Source organism: Cynocephalus volans, chromosome 10 (assembly GCF_027409185.1).
Source record: "Cynocephalus volans isolate mCynVol1 chromosome 10, mCynVol1.pri, whole genome shotgun sequence".
NCBI classification, from domain to species: domain Eukaryota; kingdom Metazoa; phylum Chordata; class Mammalia; order Dermoptera; family Cynocephalidae; genus Cynocephalus; species Cynocephalus volans.
The window spans coordinates 48,090,584-48,109,694 of record NC_084469.1 but is presented as its reverse complement, the minus strand read 5'-3'; the positions used below and the strand labels follow the sequence as shown (position 1 = coordinate 48,109,694).

The 19,111-nt window shown below is 41.0% G+C and overlaps 1 protein-coding gene across 1 annotated transcript in view; it reads left to right on the top strand.

Moving 5' to 3' along the window:
• Positions 1-19,111, top strand: part of HSD17B3 (hydroxysteroid 17-beta dehydrogenase 3) — a 53,498-nt gene that overhangs the window by 617 nt on the left and 33,770 nt on the right. The window contains exon 2 of the mRNA XM_063109856.1: positions 2,231-2,277. Within this exon, the coding sequence (XP_062965926.1) occupies positions 2,231-2,277 (47 nt within the window). The remainder of the gene's footprint in view (positions 1-2,230; positions 2,278-19,111) is intronic.

The following is a 19,111-nucleotide window of genomic DNA, read 5'->3' as shown; positions in this document are numbered from 1 at the left end:
TTTATGGAGCTACATTTTCAAGAGGGTTAGATATGGAATCTGGGTCTGGTTTATGTGGATTAAATGTTGCCTCCCAAAGGCAACTACTGGACCCACCATGCAAAATCTCAGCCCCATGACTGGGGTTCAGGTGAAAGCACCAGGTTATGGTCGCAGCATCTCTCTGAATGAAGTGCTAAGGCTTATATTGAAAAGTTGGACACCAAAAAAATCCATTGACTTAAAAAAAAAAGAATTTGATCAGCACTAGAATTACCATCCAGGCTAAATAGGAATGATTACAGCATCCTTATAGAGCTGCCAGATAAAATATAGGACACCCAGTTAAATCTGAATTTCAGATAAGCAAGGAATAATTTTTTAGTATATTACAATCCAAATATTGCATGGAACATACTTATATTAAAAAAATTTTCATTGTTTACTTGGAATTCAAATTTAACTGGGTATTCTGTATCCTTATTTGCTAAATCTGATAACCTTATAAACTTAGCAATGGAAATTAAAAAAAAAAAAAAATTACCATGTTAGAAATTGTTTGACATGACAAATGGATTTTTAACTGTTGCTTTTTACATTTGCAGAGAGAGTGTGTGTGTGTGTGTGTGTGTGTCTCTTCCCGCTTGGGTAGTAGCTATCTCCCGTGAACCTGCTAAACAGCTTGAGCTTGAGTGTTCTGGGTCTGAATACCCTGCCTCACACAGACCCAAGTGGCTGTGCGCCAAGTGGACTTAGAAGTCTGCACACCAGTGCAGGGCAAAGCTCCTTGAAGAACACACATTCCCAGAGAAGTCCAGGTGGAGCCAGAACTTGCAGCATTTGTTGGCTCAAAATAGAAATCATAATCTTACCTATTCTTATGAGTCAAAATCGAGTATAGCTACTATTGGCAAGAGTAAATGTCTTTGGGCAGAGGTAGGTGTCAAGACGGAGACAAGAAGAAAATCCAATTACCAGAGACTAAAATTTTAAACTCCCCGGAGGGAGAGCCTCAAGCTCGTGCTTGATTTCCTAGTTATTTTATTGGCATCTCTTTATAGACTTGGGGCTCCAAAGTCCGACAGCCTGTGTTCAGATCGTTTTGTCATCATTTTTAGCAGGGTGGTCTTGATCAAGTTAAGAACTTTCTCTCCCTTGGCTTTGTCATCTGTAAACTGAGGGTAATGACGGTCCCTGCATTACAGGTTTGTGTTGAACATTAAATGAGTCGATGGGTCTAAAACACATGACACAGTTCATGGCAGAAAGTAAGCAATTGATAGTTATCAGTCGTTATTATTGATGTTAATATCTTAACTACAATATAGGCCCTATATTGGGTGATTTGAAGATTCCCTGTAATAGAGGAGCAAGAAAACGCTGGCACAGTACTTCTTGCACTGGGAACAGATAGTATGCATGGATCCATTTAAAACTTCCAAAATGAACAGATAAAATCATTAGTAATTATCAAAACAAGTGTGCTTCTGCCCATGGGCCGCTTGAGGCGTGAACAACTTGGCCTGCACTTGGCCGAGTCAGCCAGATAGATCTTTTGCTCATACTTCCTTCTTGAAAGCCTGGCCTTTAATTTTTGGTGCAAAGGTAAATTGCAGGTATGTCTGTAGTGGATTGTAGTGAATTTTGAAATTGTGACATTTACACAAACGAGGTTTATTCCAGAGCTCAGTCATTAAATAGGGGCATAATGCTGGATATAAAAGGCCGAGGAGACTTATTTGACTGTTGCACGTAAGAATAGACAGCTCTGAGCACCAGTGCTTCATCTTCCTTCGTGTCACTGCATTCCCTCGTGGCACTTGTGTATTTTCCTCTTTGCTGAGTTCCCTGACTTCCACAGGCTCAGCTTGCTGCTGGCCAGTGGGGGTGGGGACGAGTAGGGGGCTGAGCTCACTCTTAGAAGGAACCTTGAGATGTTCCTACAGTGACAGTTGGATGCATGGGTAGAGAGATAATAAGATGCACTTGACGAATTAAAACGTACAGTGTCTAAAGCCTTATGGGGTTTTCCCAGGCACTGCCAACCCCTCCAAAAGAAGAAGAAAAAAGCTTCATTTTGAACGTGTAGTGGGGGAGTCAAGGGCTGGGAACTTCAGGGCTGGGGAGTGGAGGGTGCTGCTGCTTTGGAATATTAAGTGTCGTAGGGACCAGGCGTGCAAGAAAATGTAGCCAGTGAGAAAGAAGTTTAAAGATTAATTCTGTCATTTCAAACCACTCCTGCTTTTTGCAGTGATCACTGGAGCAGGAGATGGGATTGGGAGAGCGTACTCGTTCGAGGTAAGGTGTCTCCTTCCTGGTACTGAACACATCACTGTCACATGACACCCTCCCCAAACCCCAGTTTTCTGAACATAAAAGCAACAGACATTCATTTAAGAAGGAAAATATCTTTTATAGAAATGCAAACAAAATACAGTGATGCTAACAGGTGTAGCAGTACCTCCCCAGGGATTGTTTTGGGAATTTATGGAGACATTGGTATTTTCTAGTGTAATTGTGCCATAATGGTTTACATACTTAAATATGATTCTAAAAAAGTTAGAAATGAATTTCCTCTTATTTATCCTTTATATTATAGCTATGGCATATATTGATTTTTAAAAAATTATTGTGTGGGCAAGACATATTATCTGTATCTTTCATTTCAAGAAAATGAATGGGTATTACAAATTGTTATATAAAAAGAGGATCTGATTGAAGGGGAGTCACAGACTATGATTATTATTTTTGTGTGTTTCTTCCCAGGCTTATTCTTTTGCAGAAAGATAGTTATACTTTTTAAAAAATGCATTTATAGCATATGTAGTTTTGTATGCTATTATTATTACAAAGTCCATATTTTCATTAATGAAGTATTATTTCCTGGAATTCTATATATTTTATTTTCTCCTTATGCTTATAACACTGACCTCTAGGACCATGTCAAATACTATAGGAGAACAGAAAGAATCCGAGAAATTATAAGAGGATGGCTCTTAGAAAATCAATAACACCTTAAAAATATAATGAAAAGGATTTCCACTCACAACAGAAAAATAAACACACTTAATATGAAATTTATAGGTTTTTAAAAAGAAAACTATTCTCCACTGAGAAATATAAGAGATATTCTGAATAAGGGAGAAAAATACCATATTCCTGAAAAGAAAGATATTTGAAACCTAACAATCTCTCCTAAATTTGTCTCAAATCCTAGATTATGTATACCGTTATTTTTTGAGTCTCTACCAACTGAGCTAGCTGGGCAGACGTCATACCATTATTTTTTAAATGTTACATTTTGTTGTGAGCATTATCTCATGTCAAAAACATGATTTTTAAATGGCAACATAATATTCCATCAAATGAATGGCCCTTAATTTAGCTGTGTTCTTGGCAATTTTAGTTTTTTCTAATTTTTCTTCATTTTATGTGCAGTTGAGAACATGCTTGTGTATAATTGCACAGACATTTCTGCTCATCTCTAATTATTTTGAAAGTTGTTTTCCTTGAAGTGGACTTGCTGGGTCAGAGGTTGTAAACACATAAAGCTCTGTGCTTTCCATTAAAGTTATAGTTATTTACACCACCTTTTGAGAGAGCTGTCTTAGCTCGGGCTGCTATAACAGCTTACTGTAAGCTGGGTGGCTTAAACAATACTTATTTCCCACAGTTCTGGAGGCTGGGAAGTCTAGATCGAGGTGCCAGCAGATCTGGTGTCTTGTGAGGGTCCCCTTACTGGTTTGCAGAGGGCTGTCTTCTCAATGTACCCTCACACGGAGGAAGCAAGCTCCCTCGGGTCTCTTCTTATAAGGGCACGGATCCTATTAGGAGAGCTCCACCTTCCTCACCTAATTATCTCCCAAAGGTCCGCCTCTGCATATCACTGCACTGGGGGTTAGCGTTTCAACACATGAATTTTGGGGAGACACAAACATTCAGTGCATATGAAAACTGCACTTAACAACAGTACAGTACCCATTGTTTTCTCGTCCCCAAAGGCTGCATTATGATAAAATCATCGTAGGTGACATAGTGCAAGGCATCTCAGAGGGACTTGATAGTAGCTTTAGGGATGTAGATAAACCTAAATCATGCCAATTGAAGAAGCTCCTTGTGCTGGTCTTTTGGATCTACCGCTTTATCCTCCATCCTCGGATGATGATGTTTTGTCACTGACCTACTGCGTCAAGTCTGTTTTTTTTAAGGTGAACAGTTCTTTTTTGCTCCTTTTCTTTTTTATTTTTCTTTTTATTTATTTATTTATTCATTTTAACTTTTATTTTGTCGATATACATTGTGGTTGATTATTGTTGCCCCTCACCAAAACCTCCCTCCCTCTCTTCCCTCCCCCCCAACAATGTCCCCTCTGTTTGCTTGTCGTGTCAACTTCAAGTAATTGTGGTTGTTATATCTTCTCCCCCCCACCCCTTTTGCTCCTTTTCTATTTTGTGCAGAGCAAGTTACTGACAGTCAGTACTGGCCGACTCTTGGTACATGAGTGGTTGTATCTGAGTGTTGAAGTTGGAGACATCACTCAGCAACTGCTTTCTGAAGAAATGTGTCTTCCATCCCCCAAAACCAGAAGGAAAGCTTTTCTAGCTATTTGCATTAAAACGCTATAATCTTTTATATAATGATTTCCCGCCTTGACCAGGTTTCTGGAAAGGCCTAATAATCTCAACCCAAAGTCCAGGCTGTACCTTTCAGTTCTCAGGTTCTTTCTGATCTGCCAGATTCTTTCCTCAAATCCATGCTGACCCGACGACCTACATGTGGCCCCTCTGAAATCTTAAGACAACTTGCTTTTCTTTCTACGTAGAGGAGACCCCATGTGGAGGCTCTGCCTAGCCATTCATTTCTTTAGGGTTTTGCAAAGTGATGTCCCGGGAGTCAGGAGCACTGGGTTCCAACCCGCACTCTGATACTGGCCATCTGGAGATGTTGAGCAAGATACACATTTTTTCCTGGGCTTCTGGTCCTTTGCCTTCACCAATACAAAGGATACCTCAGCAGGGCCTTCAAGTTCTACATTGCGTTCTGTCCTTGCCTTGCTCTTCTCCTTGTAGAACCTTTTTCTTCTTTTCCTTTGGTTCTTATCTGAGGCTGTGTTGAACAGTTCCCTGGGCTGCCGACCTGTCCTCAACAGGCTTCCCCTTCCAGGAGGCCCGTCCTTCTCTCCCTGCTGACACTGCCGCTGCAAGGAAAGCTGTCCGGAGTCTGGGATGTTGTGGGCCGCGTGGTGAAGAGCCCAAGGATGGGATCAATCAGACAGACGTGTGCTCAGACCTCGCCTCCGGTGCTCACAGGCCGCATTTCCGCACAGTGAAGTAAAGGTGACGACAATCTCACCTGCGCTTGTGTAAGGTTAAAGAGAACGAGGCAGGCAAAACGCTTTGCATGGAGGAAGCTTTCCAAGGTTAAGGTTAGCCACGATTCTTACTGCATGTTTAAACTGTGTTTCCTCTCATATATATTTGTTTCCTCTAATATATCTACACATGGAGAATGTATTATTCAGGGTTCTCCAGAAAAACAAAACCAGTAGAGAGTGTGTGTGTGTGTGAGTGTGTGAGTGTGTGTCTGTGTGTGCATGTGTGTGTGTGGTGTGTGTGTGTCTGTGGTGTGTGTGAGTGTGTGTGTGTGAGTGTGTGTGTGAGTGTGTCTGTGTGTGCATGTGTGTGTGTGGTGTGTGGTGTGTCTGTGGTGTGTGTGTGTGTCTGTGGTGTGTGTGTGTGTGTGTGTGTGTGTGGTTTGTGTGTGGTGTGTGTGTGTGGTGTGTGTGTCTGTGGTGTGTGTGTGTGAGTGTGTGAGTGTGTGTGAGTGTGTCTGTGTGTGCATGTGAGTGCATGTGTGTGGTGTGTGTGGTGTGTGTGTGTGTGGTGTGTCTGTGTGTGTGGTGTGTGTGTGTGGTGTGTGTGAGTGTGTGTGAGTGCATGTGTGTGTGCAGTGTGTGTGTGCGGTGTGTGTGGTGTGTGTGTGTGTGTGTGGTGTGTGGTGTGTGTGTGTGTGGTGTGTGTGAGTGTGTGTGGTGTGTGTGGTGTGTGTGGTGTGTGTGTGTGTGTGGTGTGTGTGTGTGTGGTGTGTGTGTGTGTGGTGTGTGTGTGTGTGGTGTGTGTGTGTGGTGTGTCTGTGTGTGTGGTGTGTGTGTGTGTGGTGTGTGTGTGTGGTGTGTGTGTGTGGTGTGTCTGTGTGTGTGGTGTGTGTGAGTGCATGTGTGAGTGTGTGTGTGTGCATGTGTGTGTGTGGTGTGTGTGGTGTGTGTGTGTGTGTGGTGTGTGGTGTGTGTGTGTGTGGTGTGTGTGAGTGTGTGTGGTGTGTGTGGTGTGTGTGGTGTGTGTGTGTGTGTGGTGTGTGTGTATGTGTGGTGTGTGTGTGTGGTGTGTGTGTGTGTGTGGTGTCTCTGTGTGTGTGTGGTGTGTCTGTGTGGTGTGTGTGTGAGTGAGTGTGTGTGTGGTGTGTGTGTGTGGTGTGTGTGTCTGTGTGTGTGGTGTGTGAGTGTGTGTGTGGTGTGTGTGTCTGTGTGTGAGTGTGTGGTGTGTGAATGTGTGGTGTATGTGTCTGTGTGTGAGTGTGTGTGTGGTGTGAGTGTGTGTGTGTGAGTGTGTGTCTGTCTGTGTGTGTGTGTATACATACGCACATGTGAGTACTTTAAAACTCAGTGTTAAAGAATGATATTCAAGTTGAATTAAATTTAATTAAATATATAAACATTTGTTCCTTTTTTCATCATTTCCTTTCTGGATAGAGAACGTGATCCATCTCTTCTTTTAGGGGAAGTCTGCTGGCAACAAGTCCTCTAAATTTTCCTTCACTGCAGAATGTCTTGATTTCTCCTTTATTCCTGAAGGATAGTTTTGCTGAATAAAGGATTTGCAGTTGACAGTACTTTCATTTCAGCACTTGGAAAATATTGTGCCACTTCCTTCTGGCCTCTGTAGTTTCTTATGAAAACTCCAACGCCATTTGAGGTGCTTTCCCCTATAGGTAAGGTGTCCTTTCTCTCTCGCTGCTTTCAAGATTTTTTTCTTTGTCTTTAGTTTTCAGAAGTTTAGTTATGGTGTTTCTGGGCAGGATTTATTTTTTGGCTTATCGTGTTTGGGTTTCACTCAGCCTCTTGAATCTGTAGGTTTGTGTCTTTTCACAAATTTGGAAAATGTTTATCCATTGTTTATCTGAATACCATTTCAGCCCTGTACTTTTCTCTCCGCTGACACTCCAGTGATGTGAATATTAGGTCATTTTATAGTCCAAAAGTTCCCTGAGGTTCTGTCCATTTTTTCAGTGTATTTTTTCTCTGTTTCTTAGATTGGGTAATTTCTATTGTTTTATCTTCATGTTCACTGATTCTTTTCTTAGTTTCCTCCGTTTCATTTATTACATTTTTCTTTTCTTTTTTTTTTTTTAAAAGATGACTGGTAAGGGGATCTTAACTCTTGACTTGGTGTTGTCAGCAGCACACTCAGACAGTGAGCGAACCGGCCATCCCTATATGGGATCTGAACCCGGGGCCTTGATGTTATCAGCACCGCACTCTCCCGAGTGAGCCACGGGCTGGCCCGATTTATTACATTTTTCAATCCTAAAATTTTCATTTATTATTATTATTATTTACATCTTCTACTTCTTTGCTGAAATGTTCTATTTTTTCATTTGTTTCATGTGCCCATAATGGCTGTCAAAGCATTTTAAAAAATTGAAACATAATTGATTATGCGTATTTGTGGGGTACAGAGTTGACAATCAGTATTTGTGTGCAATGTGTAATGATCAAATCAGGATAGTTGGCATATTCATCATTATAAAATGTAGTTATCCTTTGTGTCCATTAACCAATTTCTTCCTAACCCCTTCCCTCTGCCCCTTCTCTCCCTGTAATAACCACAGTTTTGTTCACTCCTTCTGAAAGTTCGACATATTACTGGGTTTGTTGTTTCTTTCTTTCTTTCTTTTTCATCGTTTGTTTTTTAGCTCTCACTTATGAGTGAGGACGTGTGGCATTTCTTTTGGTGCCTGGCTTATTTCATTTAATGTGACTTTCTTCAAGTTTATCCATGTTGCTGTGAATTGGCAGAATTCCATTCTTTTTTATGGCAGAGTAGTATTCCATTGTGTAGACATACCATATTTTCTTTATCCAGTCACCCATCAATGGACATTTAGGTTGGCTCCATAACACAGAGCTGTGATAAACATGGGAGTGCAGGTGTCCCTACGACATGCTGATTTCCATTCCTTTGGGTATATGCCCAGCAGTGGGATTGCTGGCTCACATGGCAGTTCTATCTGCAGTTGTTTGAGGAATATCCACACTGTTTTCCATAAAGGCTGCACCAATTTACAGTCCCATCAGCAGGGAAGTAGAAGCGTTCCCCTTTCTCTGCATCCTCGCCAGCATTTGTTATTCTGTCTTTTTGATCATAGCCACTCTAACTGGGGGGAGATGACATCTCAGTGTGGTTTTGATTTGCATTTCCCTGATGATCAGTGATATTGAGCGTTTTTTTTATGTACCTATTGGCCATTTGTATGTCTTTCTTTGAGAAGTGCCTATTTATTTCCTTTGCCCGTTTTAAAATAAGGTTCTTTGTTTGTTTGTTTGTTTGTTTCTCTGTTGTTTTAGTTCCTTGCCTATTCTGGATATTCATTCTTTGTTGGATGCATAGTTTGCAAATATTTTATCCAGTTTTGTAGGTTGTCTTCTCACTCTGCTGACTGTTGCCTTTGCTGTGAAGACATTTTTTAGTTTGATATAATTCCATTTGTTTATTTTTTCTTTTGTTGCCTATACTTTTGGGGTCTTATTCGTGAAGTCTTTGCCTAGTCCTGCATTCTGAAATATTTCCCCTGTTTCCATCTAGGAGTTTTATAGTTTCAAATAGGTCTTAAATTTAAGTCTTTTATCCATTTTGAGTTGATTTTGTTATATGGCAAGAGGTCTGGGTCTAGTTTCTTTCTTCTACATATGGATGTCCAGTTTTCCCAGCACCATTTATTGAAGAGGTGGTCTTTTCCCCAATGTATGTTCTCGGTGCTTTTATCAAAAATCAGTTAGCTGTAAGTATGTGGGTTTATCTCTTTATTTTCATTAGTTTCAAGAATTTTTTTGATTTCCTGTTTAATTTTTTCTTTGACCTATAGGTTGTTCAGGAGCATGTCATTTAGTTTCCAAAGTTTCGCTTGTTACTGACTTCCAATTTTAATTCACTGTGGTCTGAAAAGATTCTTGAAATAATATCAATTTAAAAAAATTTGTTGAGACTTGATTTGTGGCCTAACCTGTGGTCTACCTTGGAGAATGTTCCACATGCTGATGAGAAAAATGTATATTCTGTAGTTATTGAACAAAATGTTTTATAGATGTCTGCCCAGTCCAGCTGGTGAAAAATGCAGTTTAAATCCTGTATTTCTCTGTTGATTTGTTGCCTAGATTATTTGTCCAGTGTTGAGAGAGGGGTGTTGAGGTCCACAACTATTATCGTATTGGCGTCTGTCTCTCTCTATAGGTGTAGTAGTGTTTGCTTTATATATCTGGGTGTGCTGATGTTGGGTGCCTATATATTTATGATTGTTATATCCTCTTGCTGGGTAGAGTCCTTTATCATTATATGAATTCCTTTATCATTATGTATTATGACTTTCTTTGTCTCTGTTTTAAATAGTTTTTGGTTTAAAGTCTATTTTATCCGATATAAGAATGGCTACTCCTTCTCGTTTTTGGTTTCCATTTGCATGGTATATCTTTTTCCATCCCTTCATTATTAGTCTGTGTGAGTCTTTACAGGTGAGGTGAGTATCTTGTAGACAGCATATAGCTGGGTCTTGCTTTTTAATCCATTCAGTCTGTCTAGGTCTTTTGAGTGGGGAATTCAATTCATTTACGTTTAGAGTTGTTATTGAGTGGTATTGTCTTTCTCTTGACACTTTATTGATTTTTGTATGGTTGTTCTTTTTTTTTTTTTAATTGTCCTTTTTTGTGACTGTGCTCAGCCAGTGAGCGAACCGGCCATCCCTATATAGGATCCGAACCCGCGGCGGGAGTGCTGCTGTGCTCCCAGCACTGCACTCTCCCGAGTGAGCCACGGGATCAGCCCTGTATGGTTGTTCTGAATGAATTTTTCCCCTTTCTTTCCCTTTTATTGTCTTCCATGTTTGTTGGTTTTTTGAAGTGATGAGGTATAGTTTCGTTCTCTTTCTCAATTGCTTATCTGTTCTACCAGTGGGTTTTGTTCTATCTTGTGTAATCATAATTTTTTTTGGATTCCAGATGCAGGACTCCCTTGAGGATTTCTTCTAGGGCTGGTCATATGATGGTGAACTTCTGCAGTTTTTGTTTGTCTGGGAAATACACTATTTTTCCATTTCTAAAAGATAGCATTACTGGGTATAGTATTCTTGGTTGACAGTCTTTTTTATTTTAGAAATTTGAAGATACCATCCCATTCTCTTCTGACCTATAGGGTTTCTGCTGAGAAGGCTGCTGTTAGTCTGCTGGGGGCTCCCTTGTATGTGACTTGACACTTTTGTTTTGCTGCTTTTAGGATTCTCTCTTTGTCTTTGATGGTTTGACTATAATGTACCCTGGAGAGGATATTTTGGGGTTGAATCTGTTTGGGGATCTTTGAGCCTCTTGGATTGGGAAGTCCATATCTCTCTGAATACTTGGGAAATTTTCTGCTATTATTTCATTGAATAGGTTTTTGGTGCCTGCAGTGGATTGGATGGCCATCCAGGATCATTGAAGCGTAATTCCCACTGTAAATGTTGAGGTTGGGAAATCCTATTATGGTAATTGGAAGGTGGGGCCTTGAAGAGGTGATTAGATTCTGAGGACCACGCTAGTGAATGGATTAATAATGGTGGTCATGGGCATGATACTGAGGGCTTTAAAAGGAGAGCATGCGAGAATCTTTCTCTCTGCTCCACCATTTTCTGTCATGTGAGACCCCTGCACTGCTATAAAGCCACTACCAAAGAAGACCCTTACCAGAGGTGTTTCCCAGACTTTGGACCTCCCAGCCTCCAACACTGTAAGCAATAAACTTCATTTTCTTACCTAGTGCTCAGTTCCAAGAATTTTGTTATAAGCAACAGAAATGGAATAATGCATTGCCTTTTCCTTTTCCTTCTGGAACACTCATGATTTGGATGTTTGTGCTTCAGTTTGTATGATAGCTCTTATAAATTTTCTTCATTTTAAAAAATTCTTTTTTCTTTTCTTTTTTTGTTTGCCTGTGTTATTTTATAAAGACTGTCTTTGAGATTTGAAATTCTTTCTTCTGCTTGCTTTAACCCGCTGCTTAAGCTCTTAGTTCTATTTGTTATTTCATTGAATGAATCCTTCAGTTCCATGAGTTCTATGTCCTTTTTAAAGGTATTTATCTATTAAGTTCCTCCTTCATATCCTGAATTGCTTTTCTCATTTTGTTGTGTCATCTTTCTGAGTCTTCTTGTATCTCATTGAATTTCCTTAAGATTTTTATTTGGATCTCCTTTTCAGTAATTTCAAGAGTTTCTTGATGCTTGGGGTCTGGTACTTGAGAATTGTTGTATTCCTTCAGTGGTGTCCTATTTTCTTGTTTTTTCATATTTCTGGTATCCTTATTTTGATATCTGGTCATCTGGTGGAGTAGTTGCTTCTTCTATCACTCTAGAGTGGCTTTTGGGGAGAGACCCCCCCCCACAGATGTGTTTTATATTGGCTGTGTTTTATATTGCTCTGGGCAGACTTTGCTAGCTTCTCCAGCAGTAAGTCCGGGGTACATGAAGCAAAAGGAAACCTCACAAATTACCATTGTGCCATTCCTTGGGTGTCGAGGCCCCTGGATAATCTCTCCATGTGTTGAAGTCTTCTCATGTTTGTTTTCTATATCATGTCCAGGATTTTTAGTTGCACTAAATGATGGAAATAGGGAAAAGCACTTGTACTCCACCTTTCTGGAAGCCTGTTCTATAGTGCATGTTAATTTCATTGTATGTGTGTTAGTGTCACAGGAGAGGCTTTGCCTCCTGTTAAAGGAAGCAGGTGGAAGAAACTGTGCAGAAGGACAGGCCAGGCTAGAAGGACACAGGTGGGCTGCTCTTCTGTACCTCTCAGCCTCCACACCCTGATTCCACACCATTTCTACTCCTTTAGCACCTGGGCTCAAGCCCTTTCTTTTATTCTCTGCCACACAGAGGAAGCCCTGTTTTTCCTTGCATTCCCACCAACTGTTACAGATTAGCAGCTACGAGCACCTTCCTAAGCCAGGCCCTCACATACAGCAGAAGGGAAACAAAACCCACTCATCTGGAGCAGCGTTCTCCATCAGGATGGGCCATGGTGGGTCTGGGAAAGGGGGAGCTTCCGAGGCTTAGCTCTGAAAAGGGGGCAGCAAAGCCCATGCGTGGAGCCTGCCAGCCTGGACTTCCTGGAAATAAGATTGAGTCCTGCTCAAGCAGACAAAGGGGACAATGCTGGCCCAGACAACCAGAGCTCTTTGATGCCCCTCCTGGCCCAGGCCACTTCTCACGGAACCTTTGAAAGGTCTGTGGCTCTCAGGTCTCGAGAGAGAGGGCACAATTAAGGAGAGGCTGGAAGCGCACCAGGAGGCAGTGGAGAGCGTCCTTTGTGTTGAAAATGCAAATTGTTTTCCATTTAATGGACAATCTCCCCTTCAGGAGGCAAAGGAAGTGAATTGTGAAACAAAGCTGCTTAATTCTCTGGCCATTCTTCTGAGGCATTCCAGAACTCAGAAATGGGGGCTGGAGGTGGGGGTGGGGATCTTCCATGGAGAGACAGAGAGAGAAGACTTGGGGATATCACTGGCAGGGGTCAGCTTTGAAATGGGACAGTCCTTGGCTCAAGTTTTCTTGAAAAAATTATTTATTTTTTAATAAACTTTGTGTTTTAGAGCAGTTTTAGGTTTACAGCAGAACTGAGCAGAACGTGCAGAGATTTCCCATCTCGCCCTGCCCGGACACGTGCACAGCCGTCCAGCTGTCCGCATCCCCTCCAGAGGGTGCATTTGTTACAGCGGATGAGCCCATATCGACACATCACAGTTCCCGTTAGGGACACTCTTGGTTTAGTTGGTTGTGGTGGTTGTTTTTCAGAGGAAAGCATGAGACGGGCGCAGCTGAAGATGCTCCTGTCAGGGAACCTGCTTCCTGCCTTCAACTCCTTTGCTCAGTCTGCCCAGAGCAGAGCACGGGGCAGGGTCAGTCACAATCCACACAAGAGTCTTCAGGAGGCTTTCTGTGGCTCACTTTCATGGCAGATCAGAGCTGTGTTCCAGCCGAACGGTCCGTGAACAAACCTTTTTGTCCTGTCCATACCAGGACATCGGCTGTTTACAGGGAGCAGCAGATGCGGTGATGGTATGTCTTGTCATCAGGAGAGACCCGCTGTACAGATTCCGGGGGTGGAACTTGTGGCAGTATGTGACCGTGCCGTCTTCAGCTGTCCAGAGTGATGGCTGAGGATCACCTGGTAGAATGAAGGTAATTTACTTTTAAAAACTTCAGCATACACGGTGTGATACACGCGTGGGTCACTTAGTTTTTTATTTTGAACAGTTTTTTGAGATGTAATTTACATACCATAAACTTCATCTGTTTTAAGTGTACAATTCAGTGGTTTTTAGTGAATGTCTGGGTTGTTTACCATCACCAGCATTCCACCACCCAAACAGGATCCCCCACCCTGGTGACCGTCAATCCCCCACTGCCGTACCCAGCCCTAGGCTGCCACGAATTTTTTCTGGATATTTCATATAAATGCTACCATGTGGTCCTCTGTGACTGCCTTCTTCCACTTAGCATAATTGAGGTTCATCTATGTCGTAGTATGTGTCAGTAGTTCTTTAGCTTTTAATGCAGAGCAATGTTCCTTTGTATGAATATACAGCATTTTGTTTATTCATTTACCAGTTGATGAATGATTGGGTTGTTTCCACTTTTTGGCTAATATGAATCTTGCTGCTGTGAACATTGATACGCTAGTTTTTATGTGGGTGTGTTTCCATTTCTGTTGCGTACATCACCTAGGAGTGGAATCACTGTGTCGTATGGTGAATTTATGCTGAAGGCTGGTTTTAGTCCACGTTTCTGCGGCAGTTGGTTGATAGCTGCAGTGCGTGCCCTCACCTGGCACTGCCGGTGCCGGGCTGTGTTGGTTTCTTCTACTTGCCCCTCTGGATACGTCCTCTGTGCCCCGGGAGGTGGACTTGCACTCATGTGCTCCCTTGGCTCCCGGTTTCACCTGGGTTGGGTCGGTGGGGAACAGTGGTGACAGGGAGAGGGAGAAGGGAGGGTGAGGTCGGGTCACCTGCCTGTGGGTCATGGAGCGCTGGCTGTGTCCTGCTGCTGAAGGCTGCAGCTCTGGTAGGGTGGCCTTCTCCACACAGCTCTTTCTCCACGTGGTAACTATTCATTTCCCAGCCCTTTCAGGCCCCTAGGTGACAATGGCTCTGCTGGTATTAGTACTCTGGGGCTAATAGTTGTTTCCTGTCCCTAGTGGTTTCCCTACACTCACACTTTGTAAATTGTCCTTTTGATAAAGTCTCTTCAAACTACCCAGTTAGAGTGTGCTCTCTGTTTATGCCAGGACTAAACGGCTAAATCAAGTTCATAGTTAGTTTTTAAAAATGCTAAATCAGAGTTCATTGACATCTATGCTTCAGCTAAATTGCCCCTTAGCCCAGCGGATGTTATAAATACTTTTCCTGAGGAGATACAGTTCAAGATACGTGGGTTGGTAGAGATACTGAACAGGCACTCGCACTTGTGTGGACAAAGGTGGACACAGTGTTTTGTGCATGTGGCATGGTCACTTCTTGCCTGTGAATTGTGATTTGGTTCCATGTTCTGCTGCTTAGTGGAGGATTCTGTCACGTGACCCAGCTAGAAGGATGTCCCCAGAATATTATATCTATCTTGGATAAGCCTTCATGCAAGGCCATTAATAGAGTGCCTAGGAACAGAGGGCCTGAGCTCCATGGAGCTTACAAGGACGGGCTCCTGACTGTTTGGATGTAGCTTACTAATGAGTGTCTTGCGTGTCCTTGGTCTGAGTCACACTCCTGTTGAGACACACCATCTGCTGGCTGGGTCGTGGAGGAGGAGACCGACAACCTTCATCTACCTCTGATTATTGGAGGCTACAAGAAAAACCCAGTAATTGTGAGCAGCCAAATAGGCTCAAGTGAGATAGAGACATCAGATTTACAGCCTGCCATGCAGAGGTCCTGGTCAGTTCTGCCGGGTCCTAGACAGAGCCCCCCAAGGGAGTGGTATAATTGCTCTGGCCTGCAGAGAAAGTGGCTCGTTGTCATATCAGGGTGGTGCCAGGCTAAGCACCCCCAGCACCCACCCACCCACACGCATACATTCCCCACCCCCTTTGAAAGAGCACTGTCATCTAATTTTTATGCATTTATTTTCCTGTCCTTTAATTTTTTTAAAAAATCAAACTTTTGTCCCTATTTTTATTGAGGAATAATTGACAAATAAAAATTGTATGTATTTAAGGTGTACAGCAATGTATTGCTATACGCATGCATGGTGAAATACTCCACAATCAAGCTAATTAACTTATCTGTCACCTCATATAGTCACCATTTTCTTTTTTGTATGGGTGGTGAGAACACTTAAGATCTACTCTCTTAGCAAATTTCAAGTGCACTGTACAGAATTGTTAACTATATTCATCATGTTGTACGTTATCTCCAGAACTCATCCTGCATAACTGAAGCTTTGTGCCCCTTAATCAACACCTCCCCATCTTCTCCCCGCAGCCCCTGGAAACTAGCATTCTGCTCTCTGCTCTTCTGAGCCACTGTTTCAGATTCCACGTATAAGTGAGATTGTGCACTGTTTGTCTTTCTGTGTCTGGCTTATTTCACTTAGTATCATGTCCAGTTCACCCATGATGTTGCAAATGTCATAACAACATTTGTGACAGTTTGAAAAAAGCTGAGTACTATTCCATGTGTATTTATACCACATTTTCTTTATCTATTCATCTGTCAGTGGGTATTTAGATTGTTCCCACCTCGGCTGTACTGAATAATGCTGCAATGAACATGGGGGCGCAAACGTCTCGGAGAGATACTGATCTCCTTTCCTTTAGGTTTATGCTCAGAAGTGGGATTGCTGGATCATAAGCTAGTTCTATTTTTAATTTTTTGAGGAGCCTCCATACTATTTTCCGCAATGGCTATACCAATTCACATTTCCACCAACAGTGTACAAGGGTGGCTCTTTCTCCACAGCTTCACCAACATTTATTTCTTGTCTTTTTGACAGTAGCCATTCTAACAGGTGTGAGGTGATATCTCACTGTGGTTTTGATCTGCATTTCCCTGGTTATTGATTACATTGAGCATCTTTTCCTATATTGGTCGGCCATCTGTAGATCTCCTTTTGAGAAATGTCTACTCAGGTACTTTGCCCATTTTTTAACCAGGTTATTTGTTTTTTTGCTGTTGAGTTGTATGAGTTACATATTTTCATTATATATTTTGAATATTAACCCCTTATCAGATACATGGTTTGCAAATATTTGCTCCCAGACCCATAGGTGGTCTTTTCACACTGTTGATTGCTGCCTTTGCTGTGCAGAATCTTTTTAGTTTGATGCATTCCCACTTGTCTAATTTTGCTTTTGTTGCCTGTGCTTTCAATGTCATATCCAAAAAATCATTACCCAGACCAATGTCAAAAAGACTTTCTCCTATGTTTTCTTCTAATTGTTTTACAGTTTCAGACCTTCATTTAAGTCTTTAATCCATTTTGAATTGATTTTTGTATATGGTGAAATAAAGGTTCAATTTCATTATTCAGCATATGAATATCTAGTTTTCCAAAATGATTTATTGAAGAGACTATCCTTTCCCTCTTGTGTGTTCTTGGCACCCTTGTTGAAGGTCAGTTGATTGTAGATGCACGGATATATTTCTGGGCTCTCTATTCTGTTCCATTGGTCTATATGGCTGTTTTTATGCCAGTACCATGCTGTCTTGATCACTGTAGTTTTGTAATATATTTTGAAACCAGGAAGTGTGATGCCTGCAGTGTTGTTCTTCTGACTCAATTTACTTTGGCTATTCAGGGTCTTCTGTGATTCCATAAGAATTTTAGGATTGTTTTTTCTATTTCTGTAAAGAATGCCATTGGGATTTTGAAACGATTGCACTGAATCTGTAGATCACTTTGGATAGTATGTACATTTAAACAATATTAATTCTTCCAATCCATGAATACAGGATGTCTTTCCATTTATCTATGTCTTTTTTCATTTTCTTCCTCAGTGTTTTATAATTTTATATATGAGTCTTTGGTTAAGATTATTTCTAAGTTATGTATTCTTTTTGTTACTATTGTGAATTATATTATTTTCTTAATTTCTTGTTTAGTTAGTTCATTGCGTATAGAAAAGGAACCAACCTTTATTTGTTGATTTTGTATCCTGTAACTTTGCTGAATTCCTTTATTAGTTATAATGGGTTTTTAAAAAAATCATCTCTTCAGAGTTTTTTACATATATGATCATGTCATCTGCAAACAGACACTTTTACTGCTTCCTTTCTAATTTGTATGCCTTTTCTTTCTTTTTCTTTTTTGGACTGTGGTTGACCACATGTAACTCAAATGCTGAAAGTGAAACCATGAATAAGGGAAGACTGCTGTATTTTATTGAGGATTTTTGCATCTATGCTCATCACAGATATTGCCCTGAAGTATTCTTTTCTTGTGATATCTTTGTCTGGCTTTGGTATCAGGTTGATGCATAAAACCAGTTCAGAAATATTCCCTATCTATTATTTGGTAGAGTTTAAAAGAATTGTTGTAAATTTTTCTTTGTTTGATAGAATTCATCTCTGAAACTACCTGGCCCTGGATTTTTCTTTGTTGGGAGGTTTTTAATTACTGATTTTATCACCTTGTTTATTACTGTTCTGTTCAGACTTTCTGTTTTTTCTTGATTCAATTTTGGTAGGTTATATGTTTCTGGGGATTTATCCATCTATTCTATTTAAACATTAATTTAAACATCATTCCACTCTCTCTTGGCCTGCTAGGTTTCTGCTGAGAAATCTGCTCAGAGTCTTATGAAAGTTCCCTTATATGTGACAAGTTGCTTTTCTCTTGCTGCTTTCAAAATTCTCTCTTTATCCTTGACTTTTGACAATTTGATTATAATCTTTGTGTAGTCTGTTTGAGTTGATCCTATTTGGGACCCTTTGAGCTTTGTAGATATGGATGTCCATTTCCATCCCAAGAATTGGGAAGTTTTCAGCCGTTATTTCTTTAAATAAGCTCCCCCTCTCTTTCTCTCTTTAGTCTTTTCTGTGACTTGCATTATACATACTTGGTTTGCTTGATGGTGTCCCATAAATCCCATAAAGTAGACCTTCTTTACTCTTTCACTCTTTTTCTTTTTCTCCTCTGACTGGATAATTTTAAATAACCTGTCTTGAGTTCACAGATTCTTTCTTCTGCTTGATTGAGTCTGCTATTGAGGCTCTTTATTGCATTTTTCATTCCATTCATTGCATTTTTCATCTCCAGAATTTTTGTTTGGTTCTTTTAAACGATTCCTAGCTCTTTGTGGAACTTCTTATCTTGTTTTCCTGATTTTGTTGAGTTGTTTATCTGTGTTCTCATGCAGCTTATTTAGCTTCTTTGAAACAATTATTTTGAATTCTTTGTCAGATAATTTGTAGATATCTGCTTCTTTGTGGTCAGTTACTATAAAAAATTATTGTGTTCCTTTTGTATTGTCATGTTTCCTTGACTTTTCATGTTCCTTGGAGCCTTGCATTGATGCCTGTACATTTGAATGAGCAATCACCTCTTTCAGACTTTATGGACTAACTTTGGTGGAGGTAAATCTTCACCTATGGTGTGATGGCATTGACTGGGTGGGGTGTAGTGGCTCTGGCTTGGGTGTGTGTGCAGTAGTATGGATTCTGGTCAGCTCTGTCAGCTGGGGTTGGTGTCCACAAAGAATGCATGAATGCTTAGACGTGAAAGCTGCAGGTGTCTGCATTGGCAGCAAGGGCTTCTGGGATCCTTGGTGGCAAAGGCTTCTGTGGTCCTCCTGGTCTCCTTTTTCTCCATGAGGGGAGGTCATGGATGAGGGGACCAC